Source organism: Haematobia irritans, chromosome 2, assembly GCF_050003625.1.
Source record: "Haematobia irritans isolate KBUSLIRL chromosome 2, ASM5000362v1, whole genome shotgun sequence".
NCBI lineage: Eukaryota > Metazoa > Arthropoda > Insecta > Diptera > Muscidae > Haematobia > Haematobia irritans.
The window spans coordinates 99,535,435-99,558,769 of NC_134398.1; the positions used below are offsets into that span (position 1 = coordinate 99,535,435).

Sequence of the window (23,335 nt, forward strand, 5' to 3'; positions counted from 1 at the left end):
CGGGCACAATTTTAAAACACAATACATTTAAGTGCAAACATGCAATGTTCCTAAACTAACACTAAAAGTTTGGGACATCTATGTTAATATGTTAGAATATATTATGTTTGGGACATGAATGTTTCATAAAAATCATATGTGTGAATGCAAACATGTATAAATTTACAAATTTCGACTAAACATACATATGTTGTGATATTTTATTCAAAGCGACGGAGAGAGTATAGAGAAAGAAATAGAGATGGAAACCGGGAGAGTTGACAAAAGATATCAACATAACACAGCGAAAGAATCAAAAGAGAACAATTTCTATGAAACCGCTTGTATGTTGTTTCGGAAAACTGGTTTATGATAACGCCAAAAATTTGATATGCTTAAGTCTAAATATTATTTAATTTGAATAAAGAGAATAGACATTCGGAACGAAGAGAATAGACATTAAAAAAAACAGCATGTGTTTTCGCCGTGAGAGCAGCATTTTATGTATGTGTGGACATGTGTTTTGTTTATCATTTTGGCATTATGGGCACAATTTTTTTCTTGGTTCGTTAAAAGGAATCAGGGGTCTTCATAAAAATAACGAAAGGGTACTATACTCTTTTTACAGTTGGAACAGTAAAATGAAACAAGGAGGAAATAGTGAAAAATTACACAGTAAAATGTATAAAAACAAGGTTTAGTTCCTCTTTATTAATAAGTAGTCCACGAGGAGTTGACGGACACCTTCAAATATAAAAGCGAGCATTAAATTCGATTTTTGCAGCTAAAACAATTTAAAAAGTTTATTTTCTTTAAAATGAATTATTACACTGAAAAAACAGTGAACCCACCAGGAAGAAAACTTTTGATTAATTTTAGAAAATTTTGAATATTTTTAGAAATTTTTAACTAAACAGTATTACAAGCGCTGGCATCGCGCCGATATCACAAAAATAAGTAAATATTTTTCGACAAATTCAAGAAAATTTATTAGACATATATAATTTTTTTCACTTTTTAAAGAAAATTTTGTAGTTTGAAGGAAAAAATTGGAGTTCAAAATTGCAAGAATGTCTTTAGTGACATACGAAGTTCATCATGGACGCTTTTGTAGTAAAATTTACAAATTCGAAGAAATAATGAACTATTTTATGGCAAATACGAATTTAGTAAATCTCTATCCTTAACTTGTGTATAATTTTTTCCTGTATTTTAGTTCATTTAACTAACGTACGCAAAAAATTATTAGAGTAAATTAAACTTTCACCAAATATAATAAGTTCATGAACTAAAATATAGTTAAATTGGCTTTAGTGAAATAGTGAGTTCACTTTTTTTTGAGCGTAAAGAAAAATAAAAGGCATTTTAGAGCGATGGTGTTAAATGCTAGTAAAAAAACTGTTCACGCCTAAATAAATTTATGTTTATATTATAAAATTATATATGTATGTTTATACTCGACTCCACATTCTTCTTTTGTTAGAGTTTTTGAATTCCTTCCAAATTTTAAAGTTTTGTACCAAAAACAGGTTTTTGTTACAAAATTGTTATTTTGCAATAAAAAATAATATGTTATCCAAAAATCAGTCAATTTCGTTTATATCAAGCACTGTTACTGACTATAAATCTTTAATAACCCACATTTCGAAGTTTCATTATAAAAATTTAATATAGTATAAATATAAATGCGTAAATTAAAAAAAAACCAATGGTGTTCGGTCGGAGCAGGGATTGAACCCACGACCCTTTGCATGCTGGTGACTATAACAGCTACGTAGCCCAGTGGATAGTGTGTTGGCTTACAAACTGTATGGTCCTCGGTTCGATTCTCCGTGCAGGCGAAAGGTAAAATTTAAATAATTTATAAAAGTGAATAATTTCTTCAACATTATTTGTATTACGGAAAAAGGTGCCAAGAACTAAAATATTTCGTGGAAGTGAGAATTACGAGTATGTTAGGGAATGAGCACAATCGTCTTTGGGAAAATTCTCCCAAGCATATAATATTTTTGGGCTCAAAATGCTTCCAAACATATAATATGTTCACATAAAACAAATATGTTAATGTTTCGGCAGTATCCAATAATATATGTGCTTCCTGCAAAATATGTTTGGAACATATGCTAAAGAGGCGATTTTTTTTGAGCGTGTACGACTACCCGTTTCATTGTATCATGCGATCAACATCACGAGCGTGGCAGCGCTGTTCTGTCCATTATCTGGGTAACTAGAACAATTGTTTCTGTTTTGCTGAATTGATTCTTCTCTTTCTATCAGTTTGTTTATCGCTTTTGTTTATAGTTTTATACATTAAATATTGCCTACGAATTTCGTTTGTATATTTGTTTGTGTTGTTGTTGTGGTGTTTTCTATTGATCTGCAGTTTTTAATATATATTTAATATATATTACGAATTTATAAAAACAAGTTGCTACCGTGACACGAACCTGTATTTTCTCCTCCATACGCTTTAATAGTTGCCTTAGCACATTACACCACCGACAGAGTTGCCATAAGAACGTCTAACGAATATTTTAAGACTTTTCATGGCCAAAGAAAAACGAAACCGTGAACGCCCGTGGACGAAACAGTGAACTCTCCGTTTCGATTTTTCGTTTCATTTTGTCACCGTCCGCTCACGATTTTGGAACGTAATTTTTTCTATTACTGTAGGAAAAATGTCCTATATTCCAAAAATTTTGTATCCTTGACTTTTGAAATGATTGGATACTACTTAGTACGAGTGAACTAAAATAATTTCTATGTCGTATTCATATATATTGTAAGCTTTCTATAATAAAGGAAGTCAGATTTTCTAAATTTGTGGAAAACTGGTTTTAGTTACACAGCGTGCCAATTTGGCTTTTTTCCCGTTAGATCTGGCTTTAAAAAAAAGCGTTTAGCATTTTTCTGGCTTTTTTCATGATCCTCTTAGCGGTTTTTAGCCCTTTTTTATTTTCGACATATTTCTACTGAAATATGGACAAAAATTCGTTTTTTACTAACCCTTGCTGCCAGTATAAGGTTCTTTACATACTTCAATGATCAATTTAAGCATTACGATTCCTGCAGCTATGTGGATGTCTTCAAATATACTTGGAATTTTGAATACTATAATGTCTGTTAGTTGTAAAAGAATTAGAAAAGAAAAGAAGAAGAAATTATAAGACATGGACTGAATTACTTTTTATTGTTGTATTTATGCCTTTGTTAAAAAATGTGCTAATATTGAACTAAAACAGACCAAATTTCTTTTATTACAAATGTGAGGAAAATAGTCGGTTTCGGCCGATTATTGATTTCTTTGCCAAACATCGGCTTCCGCAAAAAAAGAAAACCGCTTCAAAAAATCGCTTCTGTAACATATACCCCAAACACATTCTGCTTCAAGAATATATATTTTCAGGATTGGTCCAAACAAAATATTGTTTGTATTGTTCAAACATATTATGTTTCACCTTGGACTGGTAGAAAAATTTGTAATGAACTTTTCTTTGTGTATATATATTTTTAAGGCGCCAATTGGTTACCAAGCAAAAAAAGCGTCGCCAAAAAAGTAATGAAAATGTTGTTTTTGGATCCGGAAGTGGTGCAAAATTGACGCAGAAGCGATGAATTCAACATGGGCTTGTCATAGGACGGAAGTCCTCCATTTCAACAGCCGGTGCACTGAATTTGGATCACTTCTTTAGGTGTGATCCGAAATCAATGTTTTGGATGTAAATTAAACAATTCTGTGATATTTTGTCAAATAAACAATTTTAATAATTTTTAATGGATTCTAACGCTTGTCTGAAACGTTTGACCTCAAATATTTTCAAAAATTCGCAATTTTTTCAGATTGGATTTAGAATTTTTTCGACAAAATTTAAATGATTTGTTCCATTTTATGAATTCTTACTCAGTTTTTAACCTATTTGAAACAAAAAAAAAGTTAAAATTACCCATTAAAAGTATGAAAAAACCAAGTTATAAAAATTTGAATTAAAAGAACTTCCTGGGTAGTTAAAATAAAGAACATCATTGGGAGTACATCTTCTGGAAGTGCTTTTAAAGTTGTGTCTTTGGAAGAACTTCTAAATTTTTTTGCTGGGTACTAATTAATATTGGTTCTAAATTAATATATGTTTACACATATTAACATATATGTCCCAAACATGTTAAGCTAGTGTATGAACATTTTTTGCACTTAAAAATATTATATTAAAAAATTTGAGTTCCAAACATATAATTTTCACACCCAAACATATGAAAAACAGTCTTTTTCGTCCGCGTATGTACAGCTTCTGAAAATAAAAAAATATATATTATTATATTCCCAGCAAAAAAAATTTGGAAGGTCTTCCAAAGGCACAACTTTAAAAGCACTTTCAGAAGATGCACTCCCAATGATGTTCTTTATTTTAACTACCCAGGCAGTTATTTTAATTCAATTTTTTATAACTTGTTTTTTTCATACTTTTAATGGGTAATTTTAACTTTTTTTGTTTCATGTATGTTAAAAACACAGTAAGAATTCATAAAATGGCACAATTTATTTAAATTTTGTCGAAAAAAATGCTAAATCCAATCTGAAAAAATTGTGAATTTTTGAAAATATTTGATGTCAAACGTTTCCGAGAAGCGGTAGAATCCATTACAAATTATAAAAAATTAAAAAAATTGTGTATTTGACAAAATATTACAGAATTTTTTAATTTACATCCAAAATATTGAATTCGGAGCACACCTAAAGAAGTGATGCAAATTCAGTGCAACGGCTGTTGAAATGGAGGACTTCCGTTCTATGACAAGCCCATGTTAAATTCATCACTTCTGCGTCAATTTTGCACCACTTCTGGATCCAAAAAGAACATTTTCATTACTTTTTTGGCGACGCTTTTTTGCTGGGTTGTCTTCATTAACTTGGATCGACCAAAATAATTGATCGATTTTTGGAATTTTTACCAAAAATTTGTTTAAGTAAGCGAAATTGGATGAAATAACCCGCTGGTACAAGGAACTAGTTTTGTTCCAGAATGTAGCCACACATTGAGTAAAGTGTAGTAGCTCTACTTCTGATTACGTTCAATGGGGTTGAGTGGCGAATTTAACATGTACATGTCCTACGTTTCGATTACTGATTCACCGTATCAGAACTAGTTGTTTAGTTATTTGAGTTGTGGTAGTAGAACGAAACCATTGAGCAATGATTCCTAAACGATTACATTTTAATAATATATGGTCCAACGTTTGAATAACTTCAAAAGCTCAGAAAAATAATTTGTTTTTAATTAAGTTTTTATTTATTTAATAAAAATAATTAGTATAAAATATAAATCTTAAAAAAAATGTGAATACTAAAAGTTTAGCTTAAATAAAAATTTGAGTCGTTCCGCTCCAATTTTAAGTTACCTTTTTTTCTGAAATTGGACTGCATTTCTCATTGGGTAACTACTGTCCCTGGAATGGAATCTAAAATTTAGAAAAATAAAATAATTTCTTAATATAACTAATAATTGACGTACTTACCAAATATATGAAACAAAACCGATCCGAACCCCACCAAACTTAGAGAAAGACTGACAAATATGTTTTATATTTTTTTACTTTTCACCGTTGAATTACGGTACTCTCAGAATTCTTAATTCCAGTGTGTATAGGACCCCTTCCAATTACTTTGTATGCAGAAAGGAGTTAGTATACTAAATTATTGGTAAAGAACCAACTACATTGTGCAGAATTATACTTCCAACACCACGGCGAAACGATCTCGTGTCTGATCATTAACAAATGTTTGGCTTCGACAAAAGCGAGTGTGGTTGCACTAATAGTCTATCGCTTATTGAATTTGTCTTCCTTGTTTAGTTTTCTAAACATGCACTATCTGTGATATGTGTATTTGGGGTAGACAGGGTTTATGGCAGACAATTAAAATAAAAATAAAAACGCATTACATATACAGCGGTGGCTGATAACTGATGTGCTGCACATGTGTGGCCATAGAATCTTATCTAAGGGATAACAAATACAAGATAGTGTTGTATAAGTATTTGCTTATCTTTACTTTTTAAGAATATTTAGATTGTAGCTAGTTTAAGATTTAGTATATAAGGATGAATATTTTTTTGAATAAATTAGTGACTTACAACCACTCAATCGTGTAAGAAGTTAATTTTATTTCTTTACATTTTGGTCCTTCGAACCGGATCGAGTTTTCCCCCACCCGTGGTAAGAGACTCTAACGGTAAAAATAAGCCTTTCGAACGTATTGGAGGCAAGATCTGCACAGGGTTGCAGTAAGGGAATTCAATCCTTAGATTGGAAATCCTGCACACTTGCGTTCATTAGGGAACCCCGGAGTAAAGAACAACAACTTATTGGAGAATTAGATTGCTAGGAAGCATCTAATGAATAGAGTAATGGAACCGAAATCTATAATGGGATTGGAGAGGAGGTTCCAGTGGCAAGTCGGGAGACTTGAAGATAGATTGTGTGAATGCCAACAATTTAAACAATTTTTTCGGAGAACTGTTGAAGACTAAGCATTGCTTGGATTTGGAATTCACTAAATTGCAAAATATAATGGATGCAATGGTGGTTGCCGATTTGGATTCTGAGGAAGTGATTGGACTCTTTGAGCTTATGGAGGATCTGTACGACGATCTGATCTACATCTCCTTAGGAGATGTAGATCAATGGAGGCTATAAGGAGGGCTAGAGAAAGGCGAAAACAAATTGAGGCAACCTCTAATGGACAAAATGCTGATGTGAAGTCGACCTATATTAATCGACAAGAGGTCATAAATAAGGAATGGCCAAGAGAAAAGCCATTGGTGCAGGAATCATGCTCCAATGGAAGGAGCTCCGACACAGAACCTACTATATGGGTTTACCGGAATAGATCAGATGAGTCATACTCGATTAGAAGGAGCCCTGATGTCAATCCTACTATTTGGCCATCAAATGAGAAGCAGATGCCTACAAAAACTCAAGTTGATGGTACTGCTCCCATCGAAACTGATGGTACTGCTGCTGCACAAGCCGAAAGAGCAGCCGATGCTGAAGAGTCTGGTCCAGCCGCAACTGAAGAAGGTATTGATGAACCACAAAAAGGCGTCAAATCATCTGAGATTCTGGGAGAATCTCTTAATGTTTCTGTTTTATCTTTACAGGAAGAAAAGTTTTCATCTGAGAGTCAAGATGACATGGAGACTACAAAGGTGGAAAGAGGAGCTACTGTTGCAGAAAGAGCAACATATCCAAGACATGGGCGCAAGGAGTGTTCAGCAAAAAGGCAAGGTAGTCAATTACCCACCACTAAAGGCAGCACGCACGGTAAAGAAGTTTCGTGTAATAGATCCGAGAAACGAAATGCAGAGTTGGTGCGTTCTACATTTGCAATAATCTACAAGGAGCGGTCTACTAATGATGGGTGCAGTTTGCTCAGCGAAGGAATAACCAGAAGAGAGTCAGTGCTGCTTTGGCGAAGGAAGAAGAAAGAGCCAGACCGGTCACATGTTTGATGTTTTGTTGTGTTACGCTATAAGAATTTAGCGTAAAGTATAATTAGTTTTTTAAAAATTGTGTATTCTGTTTAGAATAAGAGTTTTGATAGGAGATCATATTTGGTATAAATGTATCATGAGGCACCTCGCAGAATGTTTAGTTTTCTAAACATGCACTATCTGTGATATGTGTATTTGGGGTAGACAGGGTTTATGGCAGACAATTAAAATAAAAATAAAAACGCATTACATATGCAGCGGTGGCTGATAACGTACTGATGTGCTGCACATGTGTGGCCATAGAATCTTATCTAAGGGGTAACAAATACAAGATAGTGTTGTATAAGTATTTGCTTATCTTTACTTATTAAGAATATTTAGATTGTAGCTAGTTTAAGATTTAGTATATAAGGATGAATATTTTTTTGAATAAATTAGTGACTTAGAACCACTCAATCGTGTAAGAAGTTATTTTTATTTCTTTACATCTTTTTCTATTTTCTTTCATTTCTTACTTTTTGGGCTTAATGGCGTCATAATGAACATGTGTTGAATTTTGCTCTGATTACTGCTTACCGTCATGTATTCAATGATTTTTTGTACTGATTCCAAATTTATGAATATTTGTTGCTGGGCTGTGGAGTCGGAGTCTGAAAATTTCGCTGGAACTTCAACTCCGGCCAAACCTAAATTTTAAAAACACTTTATATTTTTGTAACTAAACATATATTAACGAAAATTTTATTCTATTGAATGCTTCAATCGATAAGTGACTGTAATTGGGGTGCAACTTCTAATAATTGAGATTTTTCTACGTTTTCTAGAAGGTTTGACGAAAAGATAGGTTGAATCGATCCCTTGTAATGCCATAAAACTCAATTTGTAACATTTCTAAATATCGATCTTAATTTTTAATTGTTATTGATTTCACGCTCACATAAACCGATTTGATATCTTGAGGGTTTATGTTAGGTTAGGTAAGTCTTGTTGTTGTTGGTCTACCATTTTTGCCAGTCTGAAATTTTCCCAGAATTTGGGATCCCTAATCAAATATTAAAAATATGAAACCTGTGGGTTCAGATTTTGAAATAGCCTTACATAAGGCTATGCTTGAGCGCATATAAGCCTCCACATTTCTTTGATTTGACTAGAATTTGTATCGTAGTTTTATTTTGGGGCAACAAAATCGAATTACTGTGTTTTTATAGATATCGCTATTTATACCCTACGCCACACTGTGGAACAGGGTACTATAACTGTATTATATATTTTCAACACCCAGAAGGAGACGATATAGACACAGGGTGTCTTTGGTCTGAGTTGATCTAGCTATGCCCGTCTGCATGTGAGCACATTTGATTTTCCAATACTATAATACATATCTATCGACCGATAAATCATAAATACACTTTTGCGAAATTGCATAAAAATGGCTTTACCCAGCAAAAACTCTCATTACCCGGTAATCTTGTAGGTAAACCTGTTTAAAAATTAATAACCACTTATTAATTGGCATCGTTACGGATTACATTTACATACGCATGTCCTAGGAGGAAAGTAATTCTCCCCAGGCATACCTTTGGCCATGAAATAAGTAGTGCTTTTAAAGCATATAATCACCTAATATGTAATCACTTATTCGTAGATGTACCAAAGTTTTCAAAATAGCCACTTATTGTATCAGGCTACCAAATCTAGCCGATTACAAAATATGGCGAGTAATGCTGTAATATGAACATTACTTGAATAGAAACGAATATTGTAGAAATAAACAAAAATGTAACAAATCGTCTAAATAAGATTAAACGCAAATTCATTTCACATTTAAAATAGGGAGTTGTTGTTTAAGGGAGTCGGATTCGTGAATTACGTTATAATATACCTACACGCAAAGAAAAAAAACGTTTGGAAAACGTGTACCGAAAACGTTTTTCTTTTGTTAGAGTTTTTTGAATTGCTTCGAAAATTTTAAACTTTTACCACCAAAAAAATTCGTTTGTTACAAAGTTTTTATTTTTTCAATAAAAAAAGTTATTTTTTAAACAACAACAGAGTCCATTTCGTTTATATCAAACACTCTTCTTTTCTGACTTTTGGTCTTTAATAAAACACATTTTACAGTTCAAAATTTAAGATAGTTGAACATTTTTTTCGGAATCTTCGGAACATATGTAGAATGTATGTAACAAAAAAAAAAAAACTTTGGTCGAGCAGGGATCGAACCCACGACCCTTGGCATGAGAGTCAGACGTAGCAACCACTGCTCCACGGTGCCAAACTAAATGTTTGTTTCTGTTAAATAAACTTTGTTTATTCGGTTCGTGGGCGCCGCAAGCTATGCTATATAAATATAACTTATATGCATATTTATCTCTTGATGACCATAACAGGTACATAGCTCAGTGGTTAGTGTGTTGGCTTACAAAGTGCATGGTCCGCGGTTCGATTCTCCGTCCAGGCGAAAGGTAAAAAAAAATTTTAAAAATTTATAAAATCGTATAATTTCTTCTACATTGTTTGTATTGCAGAAAAAGGTGCTAAGAACTAAAAATCTTCGTGGAAGTGAGAAAGATGTGAGGGAAAATGCAATTAGCCAGAAAAAATTTTTTTTTGAGTTAGTCTTTATGAAATTATTTTTACATCCTGGAAAAGAATAAACGTTTATCACAAAAAGTATATACTTTTCTTCCAAATACACTTCCTTACAGCGAAAAGCAAATGAGAAACGAACTTTGTTTGTCTAAAATTTCGTTTGGGAGGAAAGAATTATTTTTTTGCGTGTAATAGCCCATTCACATTATGTTCAAAATCTACTAAAAGTGGATTTTATATATCCCTTTTGATAAGCCATCTAGTGAAATCTAGTGAAGTCGATTTTGAAAGTGTAATGTGAATGAGTTATAATAGCATTTATTTAAAACATAATATGGTAATGTCATCAATTTAAAACACAATTATTATGAAATATTCGTGAAGAATATTTCTTAACGGAAACATCTTCAGAATTACCGTTACATAAAATATTATTTTTGTGTGTGTGTGTGTTTTTTTTTCGAGTAACTGCTCAATTATGTGAATACTTATACCTAATGGTACCATAATTTATTCTATTTTATTAAGTCATTGACAGTTAAATGCATTACCTTTTGAGAATATCAATTCGAAAATTACCGAGAAGTATTTATTATTGTCATTACAAGTTAGTCATTATAACTCACCGCAATGTAATGCACTGTGTAATTACAGCTTACTCCTGGTAATGTAAATTGTAATGAGATGTGATTACCTAGTTTTTGCTGGGTAGATTTAAATAACTAACTTTTTAAGAAAATTTTGCAGTGTTTGACCAAATTTATGTGGTTATTATGAAAAAATATTTCATCAAATGAAATGATTTATTATTTTTATGTTAGAAGTTTATTTTTTATTTTTTGACACTCTTAATAGCGACAATATATGTGAATGGATAAATATCCCTCCAATTTTAAATGTGTCTAGTTTTAATGTTTAGTTTGCACCAACAAGAGAAAGTTACTACTTCTACAAAAGGGAGACTTTGATGGTACGGCCTAAGACAATTTTATTATTTTTTATTTTTTGTCGTCCGTCGTTTTTAAGTGGTCTCGTCATTCATTTGGTATTCCTGTAGAGTGCCAACGGCGACGACGACGATTACTTTTTGTACCAATTACAATACTCGGTAATAAAAGGCCGATATCACTAGAAAACAATCAGTTGATGTGCAAAGAATGAGTTTTAATTTTTTCGTTTTAAAATATTTTTACTTCTGACGCAACTCTAAGTCAGAAAATCAAGAAAAAATATTTAATTTGACGCGGCAAAAATGTGGATATATATTCAAGGATAGTAAAAGCTTCCAAAAAGAAATAAAACAATCAGCAAAATTATTTTACGTTTAAAATACTGTTTGTTTGTAATCCAATTTTGACTTGAAAAACCAAAATAGATTATAAATTTGACTCGGGAAATGATTTTAATTATCAAAGTTTGGTGCTAAATACTCGTAAAATATATTGGCCTTGAAGGGTTTCTATTAAAAACAAGTAAGGAAAGTCTAAAGACGGGCGGGCCGACTATATTATACCCTACACCACTTTGTAGATCTAAATTTTCGATACCATATCACATCCGTCAAATGTGTTGTGGGCTATATATAAACGTTTGTCCCAAATACATACTTTTAAATATCACTCGATCTGGACAGAATTTTATAGACTTCTACAAAATCTATAGACTCAAAATTTAAGTCGGCTAATGCACTAGGGTGGAACACAATGTTAGTAAAAAACAAACATATGCACTAACTTATAACACCCTGTTCCACAGTGTGGCGCAGGGTATAAATATTGGAAACATTTAAATCTGAAGCAATTTTAAGGAAACTTCGCAAAAGTTTATTTATGATTTATCGCTCGATATATATATGTATTAGAAGTTTAGGAAAATCAGAGTAATTGTTACAACTTTTCGACTAAGCAGTGGCGATTTTACAAGGAAAATGTTGGTATTTTGACCATTTTTTCGAAATCAGAAAAACATATAGATGGGAGCTATACCTAAATCTGAACCGATTTCAACCAAATTTGGCACGCATAGCTACAATGCTAATTCTACTCTCTGTGCAAAATTTCAACTAAATCGGAGCAAAAAATTGGCCTCTGTGGTCATATGAGTGTAAAACGGGCGAAGGCTATATATGGGAGCTATATATAAATCTGAACCGATTTCAATCAAATTTGGCACGCATAGCTACAATGCTAAATCTACTCCCTGTGCAAAATTTCAACCAAATTGGGCCAAAACTCGGGCTATTAGAACCATATTAGTCCATCAATCAAATTTTGCACACTTAACTCCACTACTATTGTACTCCTAGTGCACAATTTCAAACAAATTGGTCCAAAACTCTGGCTTCTAGGACCATATTAGTCCATATCGGGCGAAAAATATATATGGGAGCTATATCTACATCTGAATCGATTTCAACCAAATTTGGCACACATAGCTACAATGCAAAATTTCAACCAAATTGGGCCAAAACTCTGGCTTTTAGGACCCTTTTAGTCCATATCGGGCGAAAGATATATATAGGAGCTATATCTAAATCTGAACCGATTTCTTCCAAAATCAATAGGGTTCTATTCTGATCCAAATTAGGAACATGTGCCAAATTTGAAGGCGATTGGACTTAAATTGCGACCTAGACTTTGATCACAAAAATGTGTTCACAGACAGACGGACGGACGAACGGACGGACATACGGACATGGTTATATCGACTCAGGGACCCACCCTGAGCATTATTGCCAAAGACACCACGTGTCTATCTCGTCTCCTTCCGGGTGTTACAAACATATGCACTAACTTTTGATACCCTGTTCCACAGTGTGGCGCAGGGTATAAATATGGGAAACATTTAAATCTGAAGAAATTTTAAGGAAACTTCGCAAAAATTTATTTATGATTTATCGCTCGATATATATATATATATATATATATATTACAAGTTTAGGAAAATTAGAGTAATTTTTACAACTTTTCGACTAAACAGTGGCGATTTAACAAGGAAAATGTTGGTATTTTGACCATTTTTGTTGAAATCAGAAAAACATATATATGGGAGCTATAACTAAATCTGAACCGATTTCAATCAAATTTGGCACACATGACTATATTACTAATTGTACTCCTAGTGCAAAATTTCAACCAAATTGGACCAAAACTCTGGCTTCTGGTGCCATATAAGTCCATATCGGGCGAAAAATATATATGGAAGCTATATCTAAATCTGAAGCGATTTCAATCAAATTTGGCACACATGACTATACTACCAATTGTACTCCTTGTGCAAAATTTCAAGCTAATCGGGATAAAACTCTGGCTTCTGGGTCCATATAAGTGCATATCGGGCGAAAGATATATATGGGAGCTATATCTAAATCTGAATCGATTTCAATAAAATTTTGCGCACTTGACTATACTACTAATTGTACTCCTAGTGCAAAATTTCAACCAAATTCGGCCAAAAATCTGGCTTCTGGGGCCATATAAGTCCATATCGGGCGAAAGATATATATGGGAGCTATATCTAAATCTAAACCGATTTCAGACAAATTTTGCACACTTGACTATACGACTAAGTGTTATGTTTGTACAAAATTTCAAGCAAATCGGTATAAAACTCTGGCTGCTGGGTCCATATTAGTGCATATCGGGCGAAAGATATATATGGGAGCTATATCTAAATCTGAACCGATTTCTTCCAAAATCAATAGGGTTCTATTCTGGCCCAAATTAGGAACATGTGCCAAATTTGAAGGCGATTGGACTTAAATTGCGACCTAGACTTTGATCACAAAAATGTGTTCACAGACAGACGGACATGGTTATATCGACTCAGGGACCCACCCTGAGCATTATTGCTAAAGACACCATGTGTCTATCTCGTCTCCTTCTGGGTGTTACAAACATATGCACTAACTTATAATACCCTGTTCCACAGTGTGGCGCAGGGTATAAATATGGGAAACATTTAAATCTGAAACAATTTTAAGGAAACTTCGCAAAAGTTTATTTAGGATTTATCGCTCGATATATATCTATTAGAAGTTTAGGAAAATTGGAGTCATTTTTACAACTTTTCGACTAAGCAGTGGCGATTTAACAAGGAAAATGTTGGTATTGTGACCATTTTTGTCGAAATCAGAAAAACATATATATATGTATATCTAAATCTGAACCGATTTCAATCAAATTTGGCACACACGGGAGCCACCGTGGTGCAATGGTTACCTTGCCCGCCTTGCATACACAAGGTCGTGGGTTCGATTCCTGCTACGACCGAACGGCCATAAAAAGGAGGTCCCTTGTCATTGAGCTTAACATGGAATCGGGCAGCACTCAGTAATAAGAGAGAAGTTCACCACTGAATAGTCTAAGTGAGCCTGATACATCGGGCTGCCACATAACCTAACCTAACCTTGGCACACATGACTATATTACTAATTGTACTCCTAGTGCAAAATTTCAACCAAATTGGGCCAAAACTCAGGCTTCTGGGGCCATATAAATAACTTTATTTATTTTATTAGTTTGGTTAATTTGTTCTTTCAAATCATTGAGAGTAATGCGGGATAGAGCATCCGCTACAACATTTTGTTTTCCCTTGAGGTATTCTACAGAAAAATCATATTCCTCTAAATCCAATCGTATTCTAGTTAGTTTCGAACTTGGATTTTTAAGGGAGAACAGATAAGACAAGGTCTTATGGTCTGTTTTGACCAAGAAATGTGTTCCGTACACGTACGGTCTGAAATGCTGAATTGCCCAATGGATGGCGATTAGTTCTAGTTCGGTTGTTGATTTATTGGCCTCACCCCTTGTAAACGTTTTGAATGCAAATGCTATCGGAAGCTGTTGGCCATCGTATTCTTGGCTTAATACTGCTTCGCATGCATATTTACTGGCATCCGTTGTAATACAAAATTGCCTATCAAAATCGGGGTATTGCAACAATGTAGGCTTTAACAATTGCTCCTTCAGGTACTCAAATGATTCATTACACTGTGGAGTCCATTCAAATTTTACGTTTTTCTTACATAGGCGAGTAATATGCTTAGAATATAACGAAAAGTTTTTTACAAATCTTCGATAATAATTGCAGAATGCAATGAATCGTCGGGCACTGGATAATTTTTAATAATTTCGTTTTTACTTTTATCTGGTAAAATACCCTTATCCGTGCATAAATGTCCCAGGAAACTGACTTCCGTTCTAAAGAATGAGCATTTGTCTGGATGAAGTTTTAGGTTGTATTTCCGGCATTGTGCAAAAACGTTCTTTAAAATTTTCAGCATGTGATTTGCATTACGCCCAATTACTATCAAGTCATCCATGTAAAGAAAAGCTTTTGTAGGTTCAAGCCCTGAAAACGCAAGTGTCATCATACGCTGAAAAGAGTTTGGAGCAATCTTTAACCCATACGGCAATCGGGTGAACCGATATGAACCTTTGTCGGTTGAAAATGATGTTATATCTCTAGATTCTTCATCAAATTCTATTTGATGAAACCCGGACATTAAATCTAGACATGAAAAATACCTGGCACGGCCAAGTTGATCCAGAATGTCCTCGATCCTCGGTAGAGGAAATTTATCCGACAATACTTTTTTATTAATTTGGCGATAATCAAAAACCAAGCGCCATCGTTTTGTATTGGAATTAGGTAGTGCTTTTTTCGGCACAAGAAGAAGTGGGCTATTGTATTCAGATATGGATGGTTCTACCAGCCCATCCTTTACTAATTTATTTATCTGTTCATTTATCTCTGCTTTGTGTGTTTGAGGAATTCTATAATTGTTAATATAAACGGGGTCGTGGTCCTTTAGTCTAATTTTCTGTTTACAGAAATTATTTGTTGTTATTGGTTCTGTTTCTAAACCAAAAACATCAGTATATTCAGAACATAGTGAAAGTAAGATATTTTTAAATTATTTTGGACAATTTTTATCAATTTTTGAAAGAATTTCTTGTTTTCTCTCATTTTTTAATGATCTTAGATTTATTACGTCATAATTTGACAAACTTTCAGTTGCAATGCTTTCGATATTAAATATAACATTTTCAGTAGTTGTGTTGAGTAAACGAACGAAAGTGTTTTTGGCATTTACAATAGTGCTGGAAATAAAGATTCCTGGTTGAGGTTCTTGATTGATTACCAATAACTCTTCTTCGGTTTTTGTTAAATATACTTTTCTAATTACTTCGGACCGAGCCGGTAGCAAAATATTTTGGTTACTGTCTGAAATTGTTATGGGGACTTGAATATTGCAATTGATGTTATCAGGTCTTATAATAAACCAATCATCATTTTCAATGAAATCCAAAATACAGTTATATCTTTTAATAAAATCTATTCCCAGAACACCATCGCAAGGTATAGGGAAATTTTCTGGTACAACTTGAAATTCATGAGGTATTAAAAATTTGTTTATCCGAATATCTAACTGTATCGATCCCAACGATTTAATTGTTCCTTGACCAATGCCACTTATGATTGTAGTATTGGTCTAATCTATTTGACGATATTTCCTATTAAATTGTTTTAATAGGGATATGTCAGCACCAGTGTCCACCAAGAATGTAAGAAAGTTGTTCTCAATATTTTCTTTTACATGTACGAAAATGTTCTGACTTATGTTTACTTTGAAAATTTTGGACTTTTGGACTATTGTTCCCCCAAGGGATGACTCCAGTTTTCCGAATGATTACCTTCATCAATGACTACTCGTACATTATTATTGTACGAGCCACGACCTCTATAATTACCGCGGTAGCTTTGGCCACGTTTGTTGCCATTACTTTGGCCACGATAGTTGTTATATCTACGGGCTTGATTGTAACCGCGCCCACGGCTATTTCCTTGTCCGCGCCAATTTGTGTTATAATACCTTACGTCGCTTACTGATGAAAATTCGGTACAAGTATTAACAAATTTTGATACCGCATCATTCATATTACTAAAGTTGCCTGCAGCCATTATGAGGCGAACCCTTTCGTTTGACGCATTTTTCGTCAAAGGCTTTACGTTGAATTTGGTGGAATCCTTTATGGACGAGCGAGTCTAAGAAGGGTTGTAAGTTTTCGGGTTTTCCATCGAAGTCGGGAATAATCTTCGATATTAATCCAAGAAACTCGGAAAGTGTTTGAGACATTTTACCGATATCTTCTGATGAGTTTGATTTTAATTCTTGAATAAGGTCGCTATACAGGATTTCTTCGTGAAGCGTAAGAGGAATATCTATGTTAATGTTTTTTCGAGACAAAACATTAACCAGCTTATCACGAACATCAGAGAAAAAACAGTCAGCAGCAGATTTATGCGCTTGAGTAAGCCTAGAATAATGTAAGTTTAGTAATACACGAATTTTCTCGAGACAATCAAACAAGACTTCTACGTGTTTGGCTATAGTTTCATCTTTAGTGGGTCGGTCATTATTGAGGCATTTATACGATTTATCAAAAATTTCCTTTAAGAATCTCAACTTTTTTAAAATATTCTGCCATTCCAATTGTAAGAGAAATATACGCGAAGGAAATAGGAATAAAAATGTTAACGGAAAAATGAAAAATAAATTTCTAAATTATTTTCTATCGTATAACAAATTAAGACAAAAAGAAGGAAAAATTTATATTTCGGTTATTGTTGATATTTTTTGACTCTTTAGTGTCCATTTTATAACGTACATATACAATTGTTTTGATTTTTTTTTAAATTTTGTTTTGATGTTTTTTTGTTTTTTTTATATTCTTTAGTAATATGCAACAATAAAAGCATTTTTAGTCACTTCAATTTTCTGCTGCATCATATTTTCCTTCCACTTATATACTTCTCCAGATTTATTGGACTTCTCTTTCTTTATTTCAGATTTTAGAGATTGCACCTTATTTTCCAAACCATTGATATTTTCCAAATGCTGTTTGTTTGCTTTTCCAAATGCTGTTTGTTTGCTTGTACGTTCTCTTCCTTTAATTCTTTATGTTTACTTAGTAAGAGTTTTTGGGCTTGGTCCAGTTTTTCGTAGCTCATTTGTACTTCACTTGTCACGGTCGCCATATGGTATTTAAAATAAAAACATGTAATTTGTCAGAGATTTTGATGCACTCTCTAGTGCAGTCTCCTCTTTATTAATTAACCAAAAAAACAATTTACTTATCAACTATCCCTAAGTTATAGTTAGAGGTGCACACCTGTGAATATGCCTTGTCAGCATATTCACACGGTTGCACATAGCGAGTGTGCATATGCGTGAATCGAGTTACACTCGTAGATGTCTGGCTTATGCATATGCGTGAGTCTAGTTACTGTAGACGTCTGGCATATGCATATGCATGAGTCGAGTTACAAATGTAATCGTCTGGCATATGCATACTACAGGGGCCATATTTGCTTGGTGTCGTTACAACCCTTGCAATTCTCCCATCGAATATTGGCCATCATAACAGCCTTCTCACGCAGTAAGAGCTTGCAGGCAAACCAACAGATTCTAGTTCCCCTGGAATATGTAACGTAGTTCTTAGCCTTGCTAACACATCTGCTTCGCAGTTCCCCGGTATGTTCCTTTGGCCAGGCACCCATATTAGGTGAATATTGTACTGCTCAGCCATCTCGTTGAGAGATTTGCGGCAGTCTATGGCCGTTTTCGAGTTAAGGAACACAGAGTCCAAGGATTTTATTGCAGGTTGACTGTCTGAGCATATATTAATGCCAATATTTGTTGGAACATTACTTCTCAGCCAATTCACCACCTCTCTTATTGCCAATATTTCAGCCTGAAAAACACTACAGTGATTAGGTAATATTGTACTGCTCAGCCATCTCGTTGAGAGATTTGCGGCAGTCTATGGCCGTTTTCGAGTTAAGGAACACAGAGTCCAAGGATTTTATTGCAGGTTGACTGTCTGAGCATATATTAATGCCAATATTTGTTGGAACATTACTTCTCAGCCAATTCACCACCTCTCTTATTGCCAATATTTCAGCCTGAAAAACACTACAGTGATTAGGTAATCTTTTCGCCATTCGAATTTCCAGATCTTTAGAATATACTCCGAACCCCACTTGTCCATTCAATTTGGAGCCATCAGTATAGAAATCTATATATCTTTTATTCCCCGGGGTCTGTGTACACCACGCCTCACTGTTGGGAATTAGAGTTTCAAACTACGTTAGGCACATCTGTCATGCTACAATAGATGTAGCATGACATTAAGGGAGTCTGTTTCTGTCTTACTAAATGCGCCTGAGATACATAAGCTCGCCATACGCTGAACTTTATCTAAACAAGTCGGTTTCTGAAGTGCTGGCCACCAGACTACAACACCATATAGCATTATAGGTCTAACTACTGCCGTGTATAGCCAATGCGCAATTTTTGGTTTTAGTCCCCACTTTTTCCCTATTGCCTTTTTGCACGAGTACAAAGCTACCGTGGCTTTTCTCGCCCTCTCTTCAATATTAAGCCAAAAATTCAGCTTCCTGTCCAAAATAACGCCAAGGTATTTTGCACACTCACCAAAGGGAATTTCAGTACCCCCTAAGGAAATGGGCCTAACCGTGGGAGTTTTGCGATCTTTGCAGTACATGACTAGTTCTGTCTTTGCTGGATTTACACCAAGACCATTATCTTCCGCCCATTTCTCAGTCATCCGGAGAGCCCTCTGTATAATATCTCTGATTGTGGATGGGAATTTTCCCATGACTGCTAGAACCACATCATCTGCGTATGCCACCACTTTTATCCTTTCTTTTTCTAGGGAAACCAGAAGGTTATTTATAGCAACATTCCAAAGAAGAGGTGATAGAACTCATCTTTTGGGAGTGCCTTTGTTCGTGCACCCTACGAACCCCCGAAATACAATTTATTGTGCTGTGTCGTCATTTAAAGTCCGATCGAAAAGAAACGCACATCGTTGTTCGTGGTTGATCAGGGGCTACATTTCGTGCATTGGTCATTTTTGACTCCGACGTCAAATTTGATTTTTATTTTTTTATTTCGCTTCGTATACCCCTATGATACCCATTTCTGATAACCATTATAAAGATCTTAACAAAATATGAAACTTTTGCTTTTGAAGTAATTACTTATATTCAAAAACAAAAAAGTTAGAGAGATTTTAAAAAGTCAATAGGTCACCCTACACACCACCAAATAGTTTTTGCTGTGTTGGATCAGGGTGGCATCTCCCTATCATGTCCCATGTAGACCGAAGATACCCAATATTTGCATTTGGATATCTCTAGACTGGCTACGACAGTGTCTGCATTGCTCAATGAAGGAAGCAGAAACAAGTTTAGTTCGTTTTTAACAATTATACATGCTCGATTTATATCGTTACCGGTATTATGCAAAAGTTTGAAACCCGGAGTGCTTAATTCACATCTTGTTCTTATATATGTTTGGTTCTTGAATAAGAACTATATCTATGTCTCCTTTCATCAGGAGAACTTGTAAGGCAGCACAAGCGGCCTTACAATGGTGAAGATTTATCTGCAGGAACCGTAGAACCATCCAAATTCACCGTCACATCAGCCGCTTCAATTAAGTCATCAAGGGCTTCCTCTTCACAGATCTCGGTGACTCTCGCACCAATCCGCGGTTCAGCTTTGGTGAGGTTTGAGCCTGTAGAAACTTCCCGCATATGACTTTCGCCATAGTCTGCAGGTTTTATGTCTCCTTCGGCTTCGCTAGGAGATTTTTTCACTGCTGACTCTACCGGAGGCTTGTCCGTTTCGGAATACTTTGGCTGATCGCTTTTGTATACCTTCATATGGATATCATGAAAACCATAACTTACACTCCTTGGGTCTGGGCTAGATGTGGCAGCGAATCTATGTGTAATATAAACACCGCATGTCGTCATGGTCCATCCACCTCATTATTGACTCAGGATCAGGAGGGTTTACCGGTGTCCATGCATGTACTCTAGGTTTAGCCCGTATGTCTTTTTTATCGACTAACTCCAAAGCGGCTCCTTCCCAAACTTCACCAATTAGCATCAATGCAGCTTTAAAGCAATCCATAGACATTTGGTCCGCAAAAGCTATCAACTTATATCGTCCTTGATACCATCCAGCATCTTGCCGTCGAGGACTTGGTCCGGGAAACTTTTTTCGCACCTCTAAGTAGACACCAGACATCGCGTTCTCAATTTCCCCCATTTTTGCCTTGGAATCATACCGTCCAATGCTCCTTTATTAATAATAGCCATCACAATGCTGTCTTTTGCAACTAGGGCAAACGATCTTTGATCCCGTTTAGAGGATGGCAGCTCATCCGGTGATCGTTCCCTTTTTCCAGCTTCAAGAATTCCTTGAGCCCATTTTAAGGAATCGCTTTGCTTAGCCGACAACGTGCTTGGGTCGACTGATCCTAATTTCTTTAGGATAAACAAAGCATTTCTTCGTTCCTTGAATCTCTTTCGAGAGGGATTGCCTCCTTTTGATGTCGTCACCTTAGAAAAGGTTCGACTTGCCAAAGTGTCACCTCCAGTCGACCCGTCTACAGGTCGACTAATTGGTCCTGATTCTTGGCTGCTGCCCAAATTTATAACTTCAGTCGTTACCCGTCCACTGGGCCCTGAAGTTAGCAACCCAGTGGATGACTTTGAATTTCGCTGCATGGTGGTTTATTATTTCCACCACACGTGAAATTCGTAATAAGTTCTTATTACGATGAAATACTCCGCTATTAGAAAACACGTCCGTTCAGTTCGACGGTTGAATAAGATAAAGATCTCTAACAACCATGTAAAAATTGGTCCACATCGATCCATAATTTTATATATTCCCCATATAAACCGAGCCCCCGATTTGATCTCCGGAGCCTCTAAGAGAAGCAAATTTCATTCGATTCGGCTGAAATTGGTTCATGGTGTTAGTATATGGTCTCTAATGACCATGCAAAAATTGTTCTTCATCGGTCCATAATTATATATAGCCCCCATATAAACCGATCACCAGATTTGACCTCCAGAGCCTCTTGCAAGATCAAAATTCATCTGATTCAGTTGAAATTTGGTACGTGGTGTTAATATATGGCCTCAAATACCCATGCAGGAATTGGTTCATATCAGTCCATAATTATATATAGCCCCCATATAAACCGATCCCCAGATTTGACCTCCGATGCCTTTGGGAGAGGCAAAATTCATCCGATCTGGTCGATTTGACCTCCGGAGCCTCTAAGAGAAGCAAATTTCATTCGATTCGGCTGAAATTTGGTACATGGTGTTAGTATACGGTCTCTAATGACCATGCAAAAATTGTTCCTCATCGGTCCATAATTATATATAGCCCCCATATAAACCGATCACCAGATTTGACCTCCAGAGCCTCTTGCAAGATCAAAATTCATCTGATTCAGTTGAAATTTGGTGCGTGGTGTTAATATATGGCCTCAAACACCCATGCCAAAAGTGTTCCATATCAGTCCATAATCATATATAGCCCCCATATAAACCGTTCCCGAGATTTGGTTTTGGAGCCTCTTGGAGGAGCAAATTTCATCCGAGTCAGTTGAAATTTGGTACATTGTGCTAGTATATGGCCGTTAACAAACATGCCTAACTAGGTCCATATCGTACTATTGTTATATATAGCCCTCAGATAAATCGATCCCCAATCACACAAAAATTGGTCCATGTCAAGTTCATAATTGTATATAGCCCCCATATAAGCGACCCCCATATTTCAATTCTGGCTCTCTACGTATCGTGCAAAAAGTCCATATCGATTCGTAATTATTTGTAGACTTACCTATACATAATATATACCACGTAAATAAGAACTAACTCACAATTTAGAAGACGATGTTAAGAAGTTTTAAGATACCACATCCCAAGTAATTAGATTGTGGATGACAGTCTTTCGCAGAAGTTTCTACACAATCCATGGTGGAGGTTACATAAGATTCGGTCTGGCCGAACTTACGGCCGTATATACTTGTTTTAATTCGTTTTTATTCGGATTTGATTAAATAATTAATTGAATCAATTAACTTATTAATTGAACCCGTTTCCAAATTCAATCAAGTGCTTAATTGAAAAAAATTTTGGTGATAATTTTTTGTGTGTAGTAGGATCTACTAATTCCGGGAATTTGGACAGCAATTTCTTGTAGGGGGGTTTTCCAGCATGTGATCTTGCTTGCAAGTTTGCACTTTCGATTGACATCATACCTGGAACTTCTTTTTGTGATTGTCCGTAGATGAGTTGTTTCTGTTTGAGATCAATTAATAGACCAAAGTGTTTCCTAAGATAGGATGTCTAACGTCGGCAATCAAAAATTTC

The 23,335-nt window shown here is 35.0% G+C and overlaps 2 protein-coding genes across 11 annotated transcripts in view; both read left to right on the plus strand.

Annotated features, from left to right (window-relative positions):
- Positions 1-23,335, plus strand: part of TTLL4A (Tubulin tyrosine ligase-like 4A) — a 673,269-nt gene that overhangs the window by 211,278 nt on the left and 438,656 nt on the right. The window lies entirely within an intron of this gene.
- Positions 6,113-7,270, plus strand: LOC142225866 (uncharacterized). Its single transcript, XM_075295708.1, has 2 exons — positions 6,113-7,053; positions 7,134-7,270. The coding sequence occupies exons 1-2, from the start codon at positions 6,657-6,659 to the stop codon at positions 7,151-7,153; spliced, it is 417 nt and encodes a 138-aa protein (XP_075151823.1). The 5' UTR covers positions 6,113-6,656; the 3' UTR covers positions 7,154-7,270.

What these genes read in the sequence shown, in the direction of transcription:
- LOC142225866 (XM_075295708.1), top strand. Translation starts at nt 6,657, where the DNA reads ATGGAGGCTATAAGGAGGGCTAGAGAAAGGCGAAAACAAATTGAGGCA. An exon ending in TCCAGCCGCAACTGAAGAAG is followed by an intron (nt 7,054 to 7,133) that starts GTATTGATGAAC and finishes TTATCTTTACAG; the next exon opens with GAAGAAAAGTTTTCATCTGA.